This window comes from Zerene cesonia, chromosome 12 (assembly GCF_012273895.1).
Source record: "Zerene cesonia ecotype Mississippi chromosome 12, Zerene_cesonia_1.1, whole genome shotgun sequence".
NCBI lineage: Eukaryota > Metazoa > Arthropoda > Insecta > Lepidoptera > Pieridae > Zerene > Zerene cesonia.
This window is the reverse complement of record NC_052113.1, coordinates 3,554,266-3,575,602: the sequence shown is the minus strand read 5'-3', so window position 1 is coordinate 3,575,602 and position 21,337 is coordinate 3,554,266. Positions and strand designations below refer to the sequence as shown.

The 21,337-nt window shown below is 32.1% G+C and overlaps 3 protein-coding genes across 6 annotated transcripts in view; 2 read left to right on the top strand and 1 right to left on the bottom strand.

The window, feature by feature from the left end:
- Positions 1–14,409, top strand: part of LOC119830936 (probable ATP-dependent DNA helicase HFM1) — a 32,334-nt gene extending 17,925 nt beyond the window's left edge. Inside the window, exons 13-23 of the mRNA XM_038354127.1 lie at positions 3,949–4,180; positions 7,229–7,371; positions 7,714–7,898; positions 9,109–9,206; positions 9,492–9,679; positions 9,900–9,947; positions 11,740–11,975; positions 12,188–12,294; positions 12,364–12,966; positions 13,204–14,162; positions 14,401–14,409. Coding sequence (XP_038210055.1) covers positions 3,949–4,180; positions 7,229–7,371; positions 7,714–7,898; positions 9,109–9,206; positions 9,492–9,679; positions 9,900–9,947; positions 11,740–11,975; positions 12,188–12,294; positions 12,364–12,966; positions 13,204–14,162; positions 14,401–14,409 — 2,808 coding nt within the window. The remainder of the gene's footprint in view (positions 1–3,948; positions 4,181–7,228; positions 7,372–7,713; positions 7,899–9,108; positions 9,207–9,491; positions 9,680–9,899; positions 9,948–11,739; positions 11,976–12,187; positions 12,295–12,363; positions 12,967–13,203; positions 14,163–14,400) is intronic.
- Positions 14,410–14,415: 6 nt separating this feature from the next.
- On the top strand, positions 14,416–15,230 carry LOC119830868. The gene has a single exon (XM_038354043.1). The coding sequence runs from the start codon at positions 14,528–14,530 to the stop codon at positions 15,206–15,208; it is 681 nt and encodes a 226-aa protein (XP_038209971.1). The 5' UTR covers positions 14,416–14,527; the 3' UTR covers positions 15,209–15,230.
- A 924-nt stretch (positions 15,231–16,154) lies between these two features.
- The window catches only part of LOC119830867 (interferon-inducible double-stranded RNA-dependent protein kinase activator A homolog), a 9,454-nt gene continuing 4,271 nt past the window's right edge, over positions 16,155–21,337 (bottom strand). The window contains exons 5-8 of one of the 4 annotated variants that reach the window (XM_038354039.1): positions 20,952–21,082; positions 20,530–20,690; positions 18,706–18,840; positions 16,155–18,329 (exon numbers count right to left, since the gene is read on the bottom strand). In XM_038354039.1, the coding sequence (XP_038209967.1) occupies positions 18,081–18,329; positions 18,706–18,840; positions 20,530–20,690; positions 20,952–21,082 (676 nt within the window). In that variant the 3' untranslated portion in view covers positions 16,155–18,080. The remainder of the gene's footprint in view (positions 18,330–18,705; positions 18,841–20,529; positions 20,691–20,951; positions 21,083–21,337) is intronic. The other 3 variants (XM_038354040.1, XM_038354041.1, XM_038354042.1) reach the window with 3 other exon arrangements.

The window sequence follows — 21,337 nt, the reverse complement described above, 5'->3', positions numbered from 1 at the left end:
ATATGTGTTTCTTATATTTACAGTTCATCAAAATTTAATAATAGACTCTATCTCTATTTACGTTCGTGATGGGCTTCAAACAATAATGCATTAGACCATTACAGAGTGCATAATGTGATCTTTGGGGAATACCTATTAATTAAATTATATATTTATTGAAAACATTGCAAGCAGTTTCGGTTGTAAATGTTATGACTGAGGCAATTTTCTTTAAAGTAAAATTAATCCTTTATTTAAGAATAGTGATTAGGAAGACTGAAATAACTATTGACTCGATTTTACCGACTTTAAGTAAATTCTTCGAGTTAATTATAATTTTTTTATAATACGACGTACAATATGTAATGTTTAAATGTGTTTTTTTTTTCTATTTTATAAAGCAGAATATTAACTTAATGTGTTTCAATCAACAGAATATCGTAGTATAAAATTACAAAAGCCTGAAATACAATACTGATAGTCGGTAATTTTATTGTCTCGAATCCAATTGACACTCAACATGTCATCAAAGCCGTGATAAATCGTGACTTAATAGCATTGATATTGATTATAATGTAAAGGGAATTTATTTCTTAAAGTAGGTATTTGTAAAACTTATCAATGTTCTTCGTTATTTGCATATGTGTTTCGTTATTTAATACTAGACGCTCGTTCCGCCTCCGCCCGGATATCGAGATTCCTGTCTCACCACAAGGGAGCTTGTAGCCGGGATAAACCATATATATCCCATCACCCAAGTCAGCTGTCTGTATACCAGATTTCATCAAAATCCGTTCAGTAGTTTCAACGAACATACAAACGCACAAATCTTGTAAAATTAGTATATTTATAATATTAGTGTGAAGTGTCATTTGCAGTTCGTCAACGACTACAAAATAAAATTTCGTAATTTATAAATGCTTTGTAAACGAAGCTATGTTTTGGTTTAAAATTTTAGTTATAGTTTTGTAAAAATAAAAATTTACTTATGTGTATATATTACTACGTAGAACAATGAATCATCATTAACGTAATAAAAATTAATCATAACTGTATAATTTATAAGGTTTTTTCTTCATTCTGACAGCTCTCCAAACACCTGTTGTAAATTAAAAAATTTATAATCACTGCAATAGCTTTGCTTCTTTACCGTGTAATAAATTGGTGTGTATTTTTGAAAAAAGGACATACTTACAGCTGTATTTCTTCACTTACCCTAAAAAGCTATATTTTATTGTTACTTTTTCAAATACTTGCAAAACCTCTATCTACCTGAGAAGGTTTATGCTAATTTGAAATAAGAAACCCTTTTCGTTTGTTTAGTTTATTTAAATTCCATTAGGAAGAACAGGGTTGCATGGTGCGGGTAAACGATATTTTTTTCATCTCTGAATCCCACAGTTCTAAGTAGGTAAGGTCAAAGTGACATCGTTTGCGCCTTGTGCAGGTTGTATGTTATTGCAACATGCGACACTCACGCGAGTTGCCACCTTGATGCGACGAAGATATAAAGTGTTTATTCGGAAATGGGTACAACTCTGCTTCGATATTACTCTTTTAAGAGGAGCGTAAAACTGATACTGTTGTTTCTACAGACGAATCGCCTAAGATTTTGTATGGTTTTGATTTCTGGTTTTTCACTTTTGTATGATATTTAATGGCTATAGGGGATCAGCCATTTTTCCCAACTTCGCCAGTGACAATATTTTAACAAAAAATGAAAATGTATAATAATACTCCGAAGCTGAAGCATTGTTTGTTTTGAGTGCGCTTATTTAAGGAACCGATTTGTAACACGACCATATGTACATTGTACATTGTACAATGTACATAGGGGTCGTGCAGATATGGTCGTAGGGGTGAGGCCGGAGCGGACCGATAGCTTAATTATATATGTATAAAGTAATATTACTATGAGGATGTAGTATTCTCGTGCTAAAAGAATTTTAATATCCTTTAAGCAAGTTAAGTGTAAGTTAGGTAAAAACAACAAAAAAAATCACAATTATTTCTTTGTATACTATAAGGTTAGATAGATCTCGTTGACAATAAAGAAATAGCAATACATCGAATTTTTAATATCAATAAATTAATATTTAAATTATTTATATGAGACACTAAACATTTCTTTTCATTTGACGCTGATATTTTTCATATTTTGTAGCCTCTACAACACCATCTACAGGTGTTGGATGCGACAATGGGCCACTTTTACTTTTAGTACAAATGCACGTCTGAATTCTTGGCATAAATTTATTATCTTGATACTCTTTAATTTTTCTCATTATCATTGCATTTTCTTCTTCAAGCAACATTTTTTCGCGTAACAGAGCCCGTCTTGAGAGTTCTGCTTTAGCAACTCTTTGCCATAAACGTGTAAGTCCGCAAGTGGAAGATATAGCGTTTACAACTAGAGAATCCTCTGAATGTAGTCGCTTCGTATTTGGTTTAGTATCAGTAGGAGATGTAGGTAGAGTTGAACCGAAAGGAAGTACTTTCTCACGTTGCGTTTCAAATTTACGGCAAAGTGATGCTAATCGTAATATTTTTTCACCTTTTTTATGAGATGCTGTCAGCCATTCGACAGCGTCGTCTGATGCTTTTACTAATGTGGCTAATTGTCGAGCATCTAAAGCGCAGCCATTTACCAATCCTTGCTTCAAACGAAAACAGGCTGCACGATGGCGATCTCGGCGATCTCTAAATACAGCCTGTTTTGTACCTGACTCATAAGCTGATAGTTCTGAACGAAGTCGTTTGAGAACATTATCATTGTTGGCTATTCTCTTTGCTTGAGAGGCAATTATATCAGCCATTAAGTTCTCTTTACGACGTAATTTCCGAACTTTTTTTTGATTATCGGCCGTTTCTGTAACATATGCTTTTAAAACAGCTTTATATTCTTCCCAAGTATTATTATATATGTTTTCCAGAAACGAACGCAGGTTTTCCCGTTCGTTTGCATACTTGCTGCGTTCTTCATCTTCTTTCACTAAGTTTTCCCCTCTTTTAGTCCAAGCTTCAGAGTCGGCTGTAGTGTGACCGTGGTATATTAACAATTGTAAATGCGTTTCTGCTGCGTCATGATCTGTCATAATACGAGCTGCATCTTCTTCACCCGACTTAAGAAGTTTCTTTGTTCTGATGTCATTTTCTTTAGATAGAGATTCCATTTCAGAAAGAAATTTATTAATCATTGCATCAATTGTATCACAGAAGCTAGCTACGGTCCTTTGAAACTGATCATCAGCTACGTCCATCAGTTTCATGGTGTAGTTAATTAAATGATCTTTTTTGTCGAAGACTCTCTCAAAAATATGCCACATAACTTGTATATCTTGCCGAAAAACAGGTTCCTTTATTTTCAACATCGTTTCCCGCCAGGTTGCATCAAGTTCACCTCTTTTGCGTGCTTGAGCTGCCATTTCCCTATTCAGCTCTTGGCGCTTAATTTTTTTACGAGCTTCAGCTTCTGCTCTCAATTTCTCCAATCGCTTGGCTTCCTTCTTTGCTTTCTTTTCTTCTTTACTTAACCCCATGATTAATGAATATTACAAAATAATTGTAGAAAATGAAATTGTCGTAGATTGCATATAAATATTTGACACCTAAATGTGATGTGACAACCTAAAAAAGTGAATAACCACAATATACTAAAAAGTATTATGTAAACATAATATTGGAGCTGTAATAATAATGCTTATTATTGGTTTATCATAAGGTAATGGCTAATATATATAAAAAAAAAACGAAAAATACTTGAATTTAAGATCGCACTGATTATTTGACTGCTTATAGAGTTGCATTTACCTGTGGTTAAGATATTTTTGTAAGTTACAATACATTTTTCGTTTTTTTGGTGTCCACAAAAAGTGTTATATAATTTATTAATTAATTTAACTACTAACTAACATCTAATGGATATGTGTATCTATACCTACTCAAAAACGATTTGTAATTTCCCACTAGGCGCGCTACCAATCCCTAGTCGGTGGTAGTGATCCTCTCCAAAGCTACCTTCACAAACGTTTAGCTGAAAACCTAAACAGCGAGGCAGCACTAGGTACAGTCACGGATGTAGCCCAATGTGTACAGTGGGTTAACTCTACGTTTCTGAGCGTTCGAGCCGCGCGGGACCCGAGGAGGTATTTAGGACTTCCAACGAACGCCTCTCAACAGCTGATTTCGAAGAAAATTGAAGGTATGTTCACATTTATTAGTACTATATATTGTAAATTATTTCTCTTAATTTTTTTGTTTAGCTTATAAATTTTTTTAGATTTATACGACATTAATTTTTAAAAAACCTCACACCCAAAGCCCAAAACTTCAATATATCGACTTTTTGATAGTTTTAAAGAATGAGGAAATTTTTCCACAGTATTCCACAATTTCTATTCTTTTTGACCTTCAGGAATTGTTACCAAATATCTACATGTTATTTCTATGGAAAAATATGAATAAAAAATAAAATCTATTTTATTTAATCAACAATTTACACGTCGGTTAATCAAATGAGTAGGTACTTAATCTGTTGATCAATGTGCAATGTGCATTATTCAACTGTTGTTAACCTAAATATATGCCCTCAAATATATTGCGGTTAGATTATGTAAATCAATCATTCTGAGAATGAATTCGATTACATCGACCATGAAAATAAAAATTTGAACAGCTATTCTGTTTACTTTTCCATTCTTTAATATAATAAAAACATCAACTACGTATTTTAACTTCGATTATTTTTGGAAATGTTATCAGGACAGTTTAGGGAATCTTTAAAGCACGTTTGTCTTCGATAAGGCTCGAGAATGGAATCTCTCGCATGAATAAAAAGTTTACATTACAATTTTTAAGCAATCGATTTTATCCTATCAAATTAAATTAAAGTCCGTATTTTTGATACGGTTTCTTAAAAAAATGTCTTAGATTTTTGTAGATTTCTAGCATTGTTTTCTATGATAAATTTTATTTGGATTGCTTTGTATGTGTGGTAACTAGTACTCTACTTAAAAAATGCGTTTAATTCTTATAAACTTTTAAACACACCAGAAGTAAAGAATTAAATACTTAAACCTCCATTAAAAATAACACTTAAACGTTAGGACGCAAAGTTTCCTGCTGCTTTTAATATTGCCATAAATTATTGTTAAAAAGTTTATAACATGTCATATCTGTGACAAAATATATCTTAAACAATAATTTAAAAAACGCAAAGACTTTATAACTTAAGTAGGGACAAAATACCAATTCGTTGTAGTATTTAATATAAATGATCCCATATTCGCCGTTGGAAACATTTTGACGAAGGTTTTTAAAGGTTTATTTTTTCGATTAATTACGGTCCCATTTGACATTTCTTTTTTTGCATCCTTTAGAGATTCTTGATAATAATACTCAACTTCCCAATGGCAACTTAAATATTTGCATTATTATTTCCTAATAATAAAACTACATAATCTTAACTAAGCACCGGTCAAAATTTATTTAAGTAGTTATATTTCTTTGATCGGACTCGATGCCTCAAATTTATCTTTGAAGGATCAAAATTAATGGGTCTTTACCCTTTGTTTCAGATGTACATAAACATTTATTTATAATTTATGAACTTGCCTTCCTATTTATTTCCAATGGACTTCTAAACCAAACGGAAATTAATTCAATATATCGTTGTATTGAGCTAATTTCCTTTTGGTTAATATTAATAAATATGTTTTAATAATGATAACCCTTGTTTCTATACTTAACAACTCATTATTATCATATAGCAGTATTCCATTATACGAATATATATGTAATAAGTCTACTTATCGCATTAAATACATTTAAAATTATAATATATAAAATAATTATCTGTTAGTTATTGCTAATAACGAAGAAGTCATAGTAATTGGATCATTTAATTATTTCAATCTGAGTAATGGATTGCTAATGAAAACCAGCAATTACCGCTTATAAAAATAACATCTCTATGAAAAATGACAATTGCTTATGATTTATGGTTAGATTATCTGAAACGGTTTCCTTTCGATACAGATAAGGATATGTATAATAATTAAAAGTAGGCAATTACGAAGATGAGACTTTATGACCTCGCTAAGTAAATAGTTCCGGAACGTGATGGATGCGCCTTGCACATACGATCACATAGTGAACTTGTAGCAAGCTTGTCGCTGATGTAATACATAAGATAAGGGCGGTGTTCTAACCGCGTTATATAATTTGTGGTGACTGGTGACATCACCGCTTAAATTATCCCAATGCGGCGCTGTCCTGTCACCAAACTTTTGAAATTTCTAGCAACCTATGTAGAAACAATAAAAGAATAAATAGTATATGAAGAGCGACGACTACTTATTCAGTTGTTTTTTTTTATGATACGTAGATATAACAGCCAGCAGATTTGAGTTCTTACAAAATAGTTTAATTAGTTATCAAATCATTCTCAAACATTAGAAAAACATATCCGCTACTCCTATCATTTTTCAACATTCACTATATAAATCTAAATGACAAATATACCTCAGTGCCTCAGGACCATCTATATATCTAGCCTAGAATTAACGCTTGTATGATTGGCGTATGATATACATTGTTAACCGCAATACGCTTATAAATTACATCCACGAACACCTGTCGATATTCCCTTTACCAGGTTAAAGGTCATAGTGCGTAATGAGTTCATGTTAGGATCGCAAATATCACGCCATATCTATCGCATGGATGGCACCGTGAACAGTCTTAATAAGGTCCGTCTTCGTGGAATTAACACCAAATGTTAATGATGCCTATTTTGCAAACAATTATATCATTTAATGATTTACTCAAACAAACAAATATCCATGGAATGTATGTATAAACGTATAACATGCGTTATAAATGCATACAGTAAACTTATTTAAAATTACTTCTTGTATTCCTATAAATAACTAAAGCATTAAAAAAATTAAAATTTAACATTTAAAGCATCCATAAAAAAGTCAATATAGTATCAGTGTGTAGTTTAAAACATATTATCTAAGTATCGATAGTTTACACAACTCTTCAATTAGTCTCAGTGCCGTTACTGCTGTTATATCATGAGTTTAAAAAAAAATACTTTTCAGTGAACAGATTGCTTACATTTATACATATAATTTAACAACCCGTAAGATTGTTCTTACTTACTCCAAAGCTTAATAATGATATATTCCCATTCTATAAGGCTAAATAAAAAGTGACAGAAATAGACTTTTCAATAATGTTTCAGAGCTTTGCGTGAAAGCGATGAACGGCTTAGCTTCTGCAGGTCTCATAACTATGGATGAAGCTAGTTGCATAGTATCAACGGAAGCTGGCCGACTTATGTCCGTTTATTACATCGATCTTGGAACTATGAAAACTATTATGAAAGTAATATATATTTCACAGATTTATCATACGCAACACTTGATCTCAAATCATGAGATATATTTTTTAATATTTATCCATATAAAATATTTTAAACATTCATTATACATTGATTTAGTCTCTTAACACACAAACAATCCCATTCATACATCTAATATCACCGTCACATTAGAAAGAATAGAATTATAGCGAAGATCAATAGATCGTAGCGTGATATTTTGTAGCCTTAAGCATTCCACGATAAATGGACTATCCAACACTTAACTGAAGATTAGGTACTTGGTTTGCTAAGAAAACTCTTCAGCTTTATAAAATTAGTATAAATATTATATTCACTATTCATAGATAGACGGTACAGAATCTCTAGAACGTCTTCTATGGCTGGTGTGTGAGAGTCACGAACTTTCTGATATGCACCTGAGGGTTGACGAGAGACGCTGCTTAAATTCTCTTAATAGAAATAATTCAGCTGCTACAATACGCTTTCCTATGAAGGGCAAAATTAATAGCCGACAAATGAAATTGTACTGGTAAGTACCTATGGTCTGATGAAGCTAGTTTTTGTTAGCCTGTTTACTTGTTTGTTGACAGTTTACTTGTTAGCCTGGAAGATATCGCAATAGGTGTTATTTGCAATGCTTTTAGCAATATTATACGTAACAATTTATTTCTTTGTTGTAAAACGAGCGTTCATTAAAATATTTTATTATATTTTCAACAAATCATCACTTTTTGCTTTTTAGGTACAATAGAATAGAAAATTTTCTTATATTAGTTTTAACTTTGATAGAATAGATACTATGATACAAGTAGTATTTTTCATATTGGTATCTCTACATAAAACTTAATATCTAGAATGCAGTTCTCAGATTTTAACAGTAGAAAATGAGTTCAAGTGTATTATCGCGAACTCAAAAATAAAAGCTGTATTATCACATCATCAGAACAGTATACCGTTAACCCAGAATGAATCAAGTCTTCTGGGCGTGGAAGAATCCGCGAGTGACAGTTTTAAAATAAAAGATTTTCGTATAAAGATTAAAGATACGGCACAAAGGCACACACAATAAACTAGTAAAATACCGCGGTTATCAACGCTAACAATTTTCAAACACGTTTCGCAATGTCTAGATTTTTTACGTACGAAATATAACCGTTATTAGTGTAGGCCAAGGGCAGTAGTCAGAGATATTGTAAATTTGCTCAGCGTTTAAAATTATTAATTAAAAAAAATTGTTGTTGTTTTAATGAAAATGCTTGCAAAAGGGACTATTTAATGGTATGATTTCTGCTTATGAATATAAAATGTAGCTGTCGGTAGTATAATAACGACATGATTATTTATTTGTTAAAACAAATGATAAATCATTAATATTATCTATATTCATCTATATTCATTCATATTAATAGGTTAGCCTGTGCGCTTTAAATAAATATATATATTGTATATATTATGTGAGCTATCTTCCCGCAAGAGTTAGTCGCACAAATTAATTTCGTATACTTCAATAAATTCAATATATTTATAGTTGAATTTTGCTTCTAAACTGTTTCTTATATAGTTTTTCTACTTTGATACACATTCTAATTCTACTTTTGTTTTAACAATTTGCTTTTCTCTAGACATGCTGTTTTACATCTAAGTAGGTACCTATAGGTACATTAGACACGTACTTTTTTTAGGAATCTTTATTAAACCATTTAATTTATATAATGAAATATATTAAATTGAATTCACAGTATTATTCAAGCTGTCCTTGGTTGCCTACCGATCCCAGAGCCGTCATTAAACCAAGAAGCTATGAAAATTATGAGAATAGCCGATCGAGTTTGTAAATGTACTGATTTTTTCTAATTAATACTTTATTATTATTTTTCATTGATTTCATATGTCATTATTTTGAACTTTACCTTAATATCTCGTATATTGAAATACATTAAAAACCATAAAAAATGCAATAAGTGATATATACATTCAAGCAAAACAAAATAACAATACAAAATCCAATTTATATTCTTATTGCGAGCGACAGTCATGAGAAAAAGGCAGCAATTACATCATAAAATTCGTCCGCTAAACCAATACAAGTGTTCCCACAGTTCCCAAAACCGGTATTTTTCAGGTCTAGTAGCATACGTAACTAATACAAAGTTAATGAGCACGAATCCTAAGAACTATACCGCGGTACTAAATGCCTTAGTGCTTGCCAAGTGTATATCGGCCCACCTGTGGGAGAATTCGCCATTCCTAAGCAAACAACTCAGAGGCATCGGACCCACTTTTAGTTCGTTACTCGCGTCAGCTGGAAAGGTAAAGATTAAGGGAATTTTGAAACATATCCATCTAATATGATAGTTATTAATCAGCACACAATTTTACACATTTGATGAGATGAGATGAGATGGGATGGTTTTTTATTTCAAATAACTAATCTATATCCTTTTTTTTATCTATATTACTTTCCCAATGTGTCCCAATGTGTAAAAAGCATAATATTGTGTATGTTTTCATTAACGTAAATTTTTTTAAGGTAAATTTTATGCTGCTTGAAGAAAGCCATCCAAGAGACTTAGAAAGGGTAAGCTCATACCTAAACATATATTTAAAAAGTAATTGTAATTAGTTTTTTTTTTCAATATCAAATATTTGAATGAAAATGTTGAAATGAAAAAATTATGCTGATATTTATTTATTAATTTATTAATAGGTATCCTATCAATAAATTATGATATTTGGGAAAGCTTAATTACTAGCTTCTAACATAGCTGAAATATTAAACGTAAAAACTACACAGAAAGCCCATATAACTCAGAAAGAAAAAAATTTTAAGTTATCTCCATCATAAAAATCATATAAATGTCGGTCGTCCATCAAAATCAATACCTTAATATTTGTTAATATCAGTCAATACACCCATTGCTATTATCTACAATTATTATCGCCTTTGACATTTAGACAAAAAAATATAAAACTACATAATTGCGCCTTCGTTAAAGTATCGTCAATCATTATTTAACGACAGCAAGCTATTTAACGGTCAGGGTTGTTATAGATGAACACGCATATCACGTATAGCAGTATTGTATATTTACTCGGTTAGCATTAATCTATCGCTAACCATTATTGCGAATCGCAAAAACCTCCAATTAAGTAAGGTATATTGTTTGCATAACTTTTAAATATTCAGAATTGGCCAAGAGTTAATGGTCCAAGAATGGTATTTGTACCTATATTGAGCACTAAACACTGAATATAAAAAATATTTATTAATAACAAAATCCTCAGTTTATATTATTGTAACTAAGTAACTCAATGAAAATCCTCTTAAAATGGATCGCCATATTCTTGTTTCAAAAACAAACTGACAAAACTATTGTAGCTACCGCTTCCAATTCGCACTATGTCTCCTAATATCATAAATGCGAAATTAAGTCTGTCTGTCCCTTCTTCACGCCTAAAGCACTGAACTGATTGGGATGAAACTCGGTATCAAGATAGCTTAAGATCTAAGGAAGGACATGGGATAGGTTTTATCCCGGGAACCCCACGGGAACGAGAACTATGCGGATTTTCCTTAACTACGCGGGCGAGGCCGTGGGCAAAAAACTGGTACTGACTGGAATGATGAGAGTTTGTTTGAACGTCTTATTCTTAGGATTTACTTGATGAGTTTAAGAAATTCTTCAACTATTGGTAGGTATGTGATCCCTGACTGTTATTGGCTTACCTTATAACTTTTTACTGGGTGAACTGATTTTTATAAACTTTTTTTATTTAAAAGCTGGTTCCTCACATGTAGTCTTGTTTTAATTTGGTCTATCGGTTGTTCTAACAGTTTGAAGGCGGCTAAGCTTTTTCATAAAAATAATTGTAATATTTAAATATTTATATAATTGTAATTATCATGTCATTGCAAACAGATCCTTCAATTATATTTATTTCTTTATTTGTTGAGAAACATTGTAGGCAAAAAGTGACACCGCCTTTTTTATTAAACAAGTCGCAGCTTTTATACCCAGATGCGTTTATGATAATTTCGAAAAATGCAAGGACTTAATTTAATATCTTAAGAATCCTTGGATGTACGAAAACTATTTCTGTCTCTGGAAAAAATCAAATGCAATTTATTGTCAATTATGATATTATAAAGAGGAAATTTGTGTGATAGGATTTCACTAAAAACCACCGATTTAAGTTAGAAAGCTACAACCGGCAGGCGGCTAGTATGATAAAATCGAATATTATAACTTTATTATCCATTACGTATTGTGATTTTTTATTTTCAACTGTATTTATGAACTTTCTGGTTTTTGTTTATGTATTTAAATTATGTTACAAATTATGAAGAATAAAAATTTGGAAATACGCAGATAATGAACAAAGGCCCGCCAGCGGGTAATATACTCCGAAAACAAATCAGCCTATTACCAAAATACAGCCTCAATATAAAGCCCATCAACGAACACTCAATTCGCATCGAATTGCAATTATTGAATCATGCTTTTTTGTCAGAAAATATAGAGCAACTGACAGCTGGAGATACGCATAAATTTTATTTAATTGTCGGGGACTCGGAAAACAACTTGTTACACATGTCATCTTTTAAGTAAGTTGCATTATTAAATTAAAAAAGGTATTGGCATCTTCGTGGAATGTACAGTAATTTGTTTATTAATAATCCCTGAACTTTAAATGTTTACCCTCAAATTTACTTGCATGTTCAAATCCTCTATCCACACATACATGGTAAATTTAATGTATACTAACCTTGTTTGTTACATACTGCGTAATTGTCTTAATTATAGCAATATGTTTCAGAGATACAGATTTAATAAACCTTTACGATGGATGTATCACGTGCGATGTTACCAGGAAGCAAAATAACGAGCATAAAGTTATGGCACATTGCATCAGTTCAAATTTTGGTACGACGATAATAATCAGAAGTGAATTATTAAACGTATTTCATATTCAACTTTTCATATTTGTTTTAGTTGGCATTGACGATCACTGCGAATACGTGTTTAGCGAATTGCCTACATGTTCACATACAAAAAATAATTTAAAGATAGATAAAAGTCAAGTAGTAGAAAATGAAGTCTGTGTTGAAGAGACCTCAAAAGACCGTAAACGTAAAAATGATACACATATCGTTCTATCAAAAGAAAAAATAAAACGAGACTCAAACATAATAAAGCAGTTTAAACATTTGAAGGAATCATTAGTGTTAACTTCTGAAAATATATCAAGGAATTTAAACGAAACAAAAGAACTTTCAAACAAAATTTTATCGGATCTTAAAAAAACAGGTAACAATAGTATTGAAACAATAACGTCGCTGCCTATTATAGAACAAACACCTCATCAGAATGTTATTGTTGAAATATCAGATGAAGAAGATTACATTGATGATACAGAAATAAATAACATTCTGAATGAAATTGAAGGAGAGATAAAACAGGTCACAGCTAATAATAAAGTCATCCAACATGAAATTCAAATCAAACCAACAGAAAAAATAAGAGGCTTATCGAATGGTTCCAATAATATACGAATAAACAAATCATCAAAACTATGTCGAGAATCGCAAGATATAAGTAAAAATAAACATAGAGTTAAAAAAACTAACTTTTGTTTTATAGATTTAATAGAAAAACAAAACAAATCCCCAAGTGAAAACACTTCGGAAAAGCGTGATAAAATAAGCGATAGCGGTTTCACGGGTACTATCCGAGACAATATTAATGAGTTCCTAAAAAAAGCCCAACTGAAAAAGCAGACAAACGCAAATAACGTAATTGAACTCTTGAGCAGTCCAATTTTAAAAAATGCAGATTCTCCTTCGCCCAACATAGTCCGTGAAGATGTATTAAATATTGCCAATCAAGTTGATAATTCAGCTGCTGATATTATAATTCATCATGGTAAACAGTCCGAACATAATGGTGGTTCATGCTTATCGCAGAATTTATTACTGAATAGAAACATAGAAAACTTAAACTTTCAAGAGAGCTTAAGTAAAACTCATGAAATAAATCTTGATTCGCTAAAGTCAACTTTTGAGAGTCCTAGTTTTATCAACAAACATTCAGATACAAACAGAATCAAAGACATTTGTGAATTTTCATCGAATAAATTAAAATCTTTAAATGCAACAAGAAAGTCGAATCCCGATCTAAACTATGCCATCCCAAACAATAGCTTAATTCCTTTAACTACACTTATACAGCAAAGAGATGAATTACACGAGGTATCTTGTGGGAGTAAATCCATCGCTATAAAGAACGAACATAACAAGAACAATAACCCCCTTATATCGGAACTATCATCCGAAAACACAACGGCAACAATGCATAACGATATTACAAATTTAGAACATGATGATAGTTGTAAACGTAAAACACATTTTTATACTAATGACAACAAATTTGAGCAGTACATCAAAAAGTTTTCCTACAGCACTTCTAATATTAACACTTGTACCAAGATACTACCGGAATGCCGCATTCAAATAATAAGCCAACTTAAAGTAGATTTAAATGTTACTGAAATAAAAACTCTGAATGATAATTACCAAAATAGGAAAAACACAAGTCCTAGCTTAGATTCCAATGCTTCGAAAATAGTAATAACCGAAATTATTTCACCGAAGCAAAGCCAAAAATTTGAAATGAATGACGAAAACCAACAAATTGTACATGAGGAAATCGCGTTGCCTCAATTACAATATGACATTAAAAATATTCTCAGCGATAGTGTCGAAGACTCAAAGACGAATAATGATAAAATAAATGTTAATGATATTTTGCTAAAATATAAAAATATTATTGATTTAAGGTATGCTAATAGTTACATAATAAGTTTTAAATTAATTTTACTCTCATACTTCTATATTGAATATAAAAACTCAAAAACAAACTGTCACCTATACAATATACAGTTGTTCGAACATCAAAGACAATATAAAATTAAAGGAAGCTCATCTATATATTTTTATAGCATTTATAATTTTTGTTTGTTTTTTTTTTTAGGAAAAATAATCTATCGCCAGTTGTAAAATTAAACGAAGACAATAATGGCCACTTCGATACAGAATCTAAAAAACCTTTAATAAAACCACAAAAGCAATACAAAATAAGTGATTTAAATAAAATTAACATGCCGCTACCTGAATCATTGTCTTCAATTATCACTGACGCTAAAAAGTTTACAAATATAGATATCCATACTAAAGTCAAAGAAATAAACCAATCTATCGAGATTGAACCTTACAAGGAGGAAATCACATTAGTTCGAGATGAACCAGAGACACCCGAATTTAATTGCGATCTGAAAGAATTGAATGATGATATTAAATATTCTCCTTATACAGAAATAGATATTGATGACGATGAAAATAATTTAAATTTGAGTGAAGCAATACTCAATCCAAAAATGTTGCTGGAATCTCTTCAAAACGAAACAGAAGTGATACCACCCCCGCCAGAATTTTGTGATGATATTGCGTATTCACGGACAAACGATAATAATACTAATTACAGTGACATGGAGTTTAATTTTATGAATTCAACGGATGAAGAAAACTTAAATATATTCGCCACAGAAAATTATGAACATGACCAAGCCGATGAAGTCATGGATATTATTCCGCCAAAGGAAGTTGAATCTTGGAATCTTTCAACGGAAGAAGATACAGATTCCGTTCCCTTTAAGCCTTATCAATATTCGAACAACTCACCTTGGGGTGTGCTTAGACAGAACTCTAGCCAGCGACACGAAAAATTAAATCGGTTTAAGTTTACAAGAAACAGTGATTTAAAGTTGAAGAAAAGAGTGTGATATGGTAGTGATGTAGCATTGATTGTAAAAAAATATAGCCAAATAAACTTTTTTTGTCTTTCAATTTCTTTTATATCTCAGGAAAATAAGCACAGAAATGTCCTGTTGCCATATCTGATACTCAATATACTCTTTTACACATTATGTGTAATAAATGACAATAATTATTTTTCCACAAAAAAACTTCAATTCTCAGAATTAGACCAATTTTAAAATGGACCACAGAGAGGGTTTAATTTCTTAAAATAGCGCCAAAATCGTTTAAACCATTCGTGAGAGGTAACAAAATCAAAAAAAATATTCAGTTGAATTGAGAACCTCTTATTTTATATTATTTTTTTAAGTCTAGATAATGTTCTGTGTCTGTGTACGTTGAAACGCCTGAACCGTTATACATATTTAGATTATTTTATTCAAACGCAGATGTAATGTTTAAATTATTTTCCAAGAGTAATTGTCATCCAGTGTTTCGTGTAATTACGAAAGATTGTAAGTAAAAAATGATACCTACAAAATTATAAAGGTGAAAATTTTGATGTTTGCAGCCTATTCATTACTCAATCATGCCAGAACTATTTAATAAATTTAGAGATGGTTAATGATTTATTCCTTGTTGTTTTATGACGATATAAAAGCATTTGAAGTCAGGTCGAGTAAAAAACGACTGAGATTTATTTTGGCAGCGTAGCTCCAAACGCTACCACAATGAAACATAAGCTATAAAAACTTCATTTTCGTGTATGATTTTAGCGAAGCTATAAGTACATTTTTTGAGCTTAAAACTCATTACAAAAAATTACTCGGATGTTAAACTTTGCGTAGCTGATGTACAAAACTTCTAAATAATAAATTAAATAAATAAATACTTGCATGATTTTTACGGTTCCTTTTTATATGTATGGGTTAGACATGACAGACATTATAATTATTAAAAATAAAACAAAAATTATAAGCAACACCAATTTTATTGTAGTTATTAGCAAATTCAATACTAGCAAAACAAAGAAAACGTTTATTTTCACATTTTCACAATGTATCATCTTTTACAAGTTTTTAGATCTATGCAAGTGAAATGTACAGTGTAAGTTTCTACGTCAGTGACAGTGACATTATTTTCTACAATTACAACAGTTTATCGATATAAATAGTAAAACCAAGACTAACTAAACATAAATTATAATACGTGAACTCCGATGTCTCGATGGTCGGACATTATAGTTTTATTTAGTAGGTCTTGGTTGAAACTCCATTCCTTTATTCAAATTAGTCTTTTCTAAGTTGAACAGTGCGACCAATTTAGGGGCAGGTTGAACTCACACCATTCAATTTAAAAGAAACTCGGTGTGCAGAACCATCGTAGCCTTCAGTCGGCGAGTCACGACGGCTCTGTACTGATAGAAAATGTTACAACCTCTATACTTTGCATTAAAATAATGCCCATTTTCACAGGCAAGGGATCTCCTAGCTCCACATCCGTTATTTCCAGTGATATTATATTCACTCAAACACATAGTTCTCAGCCTCCATGCAAAGTTTACCATCATGTATAAAAACAAAATTTACACAATTATTGGTAAAATTCATTTTAATTTCAATCCTGCCTCGTTACATAATCCATCTCGCGCAAGACCCAACCCTTGCTCGTTTAAGATTTCGAGTAAATAACAACTATAACTGTAACTATGGTGTTAAACTTAATTTAAATGCTTGATCATATATTTCTGGGGAATTCATTGATTAAAATAAATAGGGATATTAAAAATCAAAAATAAAGCAAAGGTTCGGACAGTTCGTCAACAAGACATTACCAGCTGAGAATATTTTTCCGTTTAATGCTCAGCATGTTAGAAAAATCTCAACACACCAGACGAAACAAATAAGTTTAAATAAATTACATGAAAAATCTATCATTTTATTATAATATTATATATTAAAGCTAATGATTTTGATAAGTAGGTAATGATTTCAATTCAATATTAATGCAAAACATGCCTAAATTATGCTGAATATTAAACTGGAAAGTTATAATACACACTTTTTTGTTATTTTATATTATTTTTTATTTTTTTTTTTTACTTTTTTATTTTTTTTAGTAATTTCCACGCTGGGAAAATTACACTAATTCTATGCAAAGTATAGCTTGTATTTATTATATGACCACTCCATACTTTGTTCCTTAAGTGTACGGGCTATGCTGTGTACTCTCGCACATTCGCAGTCGAGTTGGAGAGAATGTTTAAAAGAATATCGATCATGTCATATTCCTTTACACAACATAAAATTCAAAGAACTCAGGAATTCTTCACTTATATCAATAACGTACAAAAAAATAAAATTGTAAAAAAAAATAAATAATAAACTTGAGAAATATAGAATATTCTCAGTATAGAAAATTATGAATTGATATATAACTTACCTAGGACAGTAACCAAATTCTCAATCATGAATAAACTTCACACTTACAAAATCATTATGTCTTTCAAGAAAAGTAAAATTTTTACTCTAAAATTTTAGTAACAGAAAACTTAAAGCTCGTCTTATTATGCGATTTATAAATATATTTTCATCATTAAAAAAAACATAAATAAACAACAAGGGTTAACAAAACAGAGTACTCTTTAATGGTAACACTGCAAATATGCCAGTTATACAGCATAGCCCGAAGCGCTTTGGCAAATGCCAAGAGTGGTGTTAAGTGGACTCTAATCCACGCGACATCGAGCCAGCCCCGAGTGGCTTCTATACGCACAACCCATTTTTTATATGTAAATAGTGTGATGTGTTAGTGGCCATATATTTTACGTATAACAAATTTGTCATATTGGATAGACGGTCACCGGGCGTTATAGATGTCGCGAGATGTCGAGGCTATTCACTTTTTGGTCATGATTTTTAGATACTCGAGGGCGTTTTGCGCTGCCGAAGACTGTGCGTCCTTGCTCGTTAGTCCAGAGCCGTAGCACACCGCTACTGGCAGAGTGGACAACTGCACGAGACACTGGCACCGACCCGTCATTGATTTCTCCTCAATATCCACATAAGTGACCTCAAAAGATTGTTCCGAAGCGATCTCTTGCAGGAACTTGACAAAGTTGAAGTCTTTGTTGTTCAGTGGTGTCACCTGAAATGCGGAAGGATTTTGTGAAATGCCTGTATGAGTGAAAGACAACAAAATCTATATCATAAATCCAAAATACCAAAAATTCGAAACATAACATACTATCTGTGTGTTTGCATCTAGCTTAAGTAATATTATTTTTATAAATCTATACTGCCTATTTTCATTATTAAGAGAGAAGCGCGTATGTGCAAGACTCCTTGTTAAAAGATCAATTTATTTATTCATCACTATCAATTAATTGTGTTTGCTTTACACAGACATAGTTGTACACACAAAACCTACCTATAAAGCTTTCGCGTTATCTGAAAACAAAACGTGTGTGCGACAGAGCATGCGATCACAACAACCATGCAAATAATATGTAATGCGTCCGTACCTGCAACTTGGCCAGGTTGGGCCCGACAGACTGTTTGAGGTGTTTGTGAAACTGCGACACCTTGTGGCTGTGACTCGTGGTCAATGTTGATATTTTACTATCTTTCAAGTCGGCATATCGGGCCGCGACACCGCCCTAGAAAATAACACCAATTACAACAATCATACGGCTGACCAATTTTGAATACATTTCGTGAACTGATACCAGTTGAATGGCATAGTCGGAGAACTTTGCGGGTACGTTTTGCTAGCAGTGGTGGAGTATTTTCCTGTTTTATTATAGTTGAAGTTTAAAAGCACACATCCTAATTGAGATTATTGACTGCAACGAGGTAGGTATTTGGAGTGTGAATAAATCTGAATAGACAACAAAGAAAATTGCAGGTTGTGTTAAGTTATAAGCATTAATCTATTATTTGACTTTTAACTCTGAAAGATATCAGTCTACCTATCTGCATAGGATATTAAACATAAGGAAAATGCTAGCAAAACATAAATAGCGCTGTCACAATATATGCCGATTATTCAAAACTACCCCCATTTATTAAAAGTGACCCTTCTGTCCATATCGATGCTCGAAGCAGGCGCCGACCGAAAGATAGTAAAACACCTGGCCAAGTGCTAATCTTTCAGAAACAAAAGAGCCACTTAGCGATCATGGCCGCCGTATGAAGCTTTGGCGAGTTTTTCTAAAGTGACCAATTACTGTAAGAATTTCTGTAGTGCAGGGGTTGACTGTGATTGCATCACTAAATCCAGTATGAAAACATTAAAGAGTTTTTGTAAATTAGGTCATCAAACTGGAATTAGTCCTGCTTTAAGACGACATGGCAACCCCTCCAGGTTTTTAAAATGTACAGGGAAATAGGATTTTGCTGGTACATTTGAGTAGACGGGAAATTATGTATTAATCAAAGAGATGTGATATCAAACCACGTGTATGAAATTCATGATGCATTGATTCATGTAAACAATGTGCTTACTCTTGACAGAATATAATGAATGAAAATATTAGTAAAATATACACAAGTGTGGATATTTATAAAAATACTCAAAAAATAAGGACTATTTAACAATGAGAAAAAAGAAATGCTGCATATCCATAAAATTGAAATTCATATTTTGCCTAATCTAAGCATAAGCTGAAGCACAGTATGAAGGTTACTTCAGATGTTCCAGAAGAAAACTATGTTCTGCTGGCAGCAGCTATGTACTAGCAATAATAATAAGTGTACCAGTAATGTCATCCAATGTCTGTTTGAGTAAAAATATGTCATTCCTATATAAATCCGACAGTTTTGATTGAATCCCTCCAAAAAAGTATAATTTACCGCCTCGTTGGTACAGTGGTTAACGCGTAGAACTGAGGGGTCCTGGGTTCGAATCCCGGAGGGGACGCACAAAAAAAATGTCTCGGTCTGGCAGGACACAGAAGGCTGATCACCAACTTGTCCATAAAGAAAATCGATCAATGAACTAGGGGACGTGCCTTCACTTACACTAAAAAGTATTTTGCGTTAGCAAAATAATGTAACAATTTCATTACACATTGTTAATTGGTTGACAGTACAGAAGCATGTTCCATTTTCCACATTAAATCATATACATACTGAACCAATTTAATTTGAAATATTATGATCCTATTATTTTAATCCCACCTTTTTTCAATTTTTTATTCATTCCAATAAGATATTTATATATATGCTATTTTCCATAGATTGCCTTTACATTATGAATGCAAATCTTCATCTTTCTAATGACAATTTGTATCCCAACCTCATGCAGCTTGGGAATACAACAAAATATAAATGCAAGGAGAAACCACCTCTTCTTCAGGCTGGAAGGATTCCGGAGGGTTGTCTTGCAGCGCCTGCCACATCTTGTATGCAGCTTGTCTCTTGGCCAGCTTCTTAGCCTTGCCGGTGCCTACTTCGCGTCTCTTCAATAGAGTGCACACTATTGTGAACTGCCGCTCGTGAGGTAGACCTAGGATTGCAATATAATAACTGGTTGTAGAATAAAAAAAAAATACAATAATTCTAGCAATTTTATAAACAAACAGCTTTTTGTGAAAAATTTTTAAATGTGATGTTATTGCATATTAAATCACTCTAGTCTGTCGACCAAACCTAACAGGTCATATCTAGATACTGATTTAAGCCTAGATCGGCACATAGACAACGTCCAATTATACGGGTGTCACGCGAGCGAAGCAACGGGCTGATATTAGTAACGAGAGAAACTCACGTCTGTTAACATTGTCGTCGTTCTCCGCGTGGTACGAGGGCGGTGGCCAAAAGCGCGACATGCACAGCTCCTGCAGCCAGCCCACAGGATTGCCCATCAGCTTGTCTTCGAATGACGACACCACCGTGCTGCTGAAAATAATAACAATACAACATTAGCATATATATAAATCTACTTCTCTAGTGAGTATAAGGGTAGAGGTGCTTGCATGTTTGAAATAATCAATTTATGAAATAAGAATTATTATTTATTACTTAATAAAATTAATGGACCAACCCCAAGCCTGAAAGAACACAAAACAATGGGGATTTATAGTAAAAGGGAATCCAGAAATTAAAGCTTGTGAACTTTAATGTTAAACATTACCAGCAATAACATGCATATGT

What these genes read in the sequence shown, in the direction of transcription:
- LOC119830868 (XM_038354043.1), top strand. Translation starts at nt 14,528, where the DNA reads ATGCCGCTACCTGAATCATTGTCTTCAATTATCACTGACGCTAAAAAG.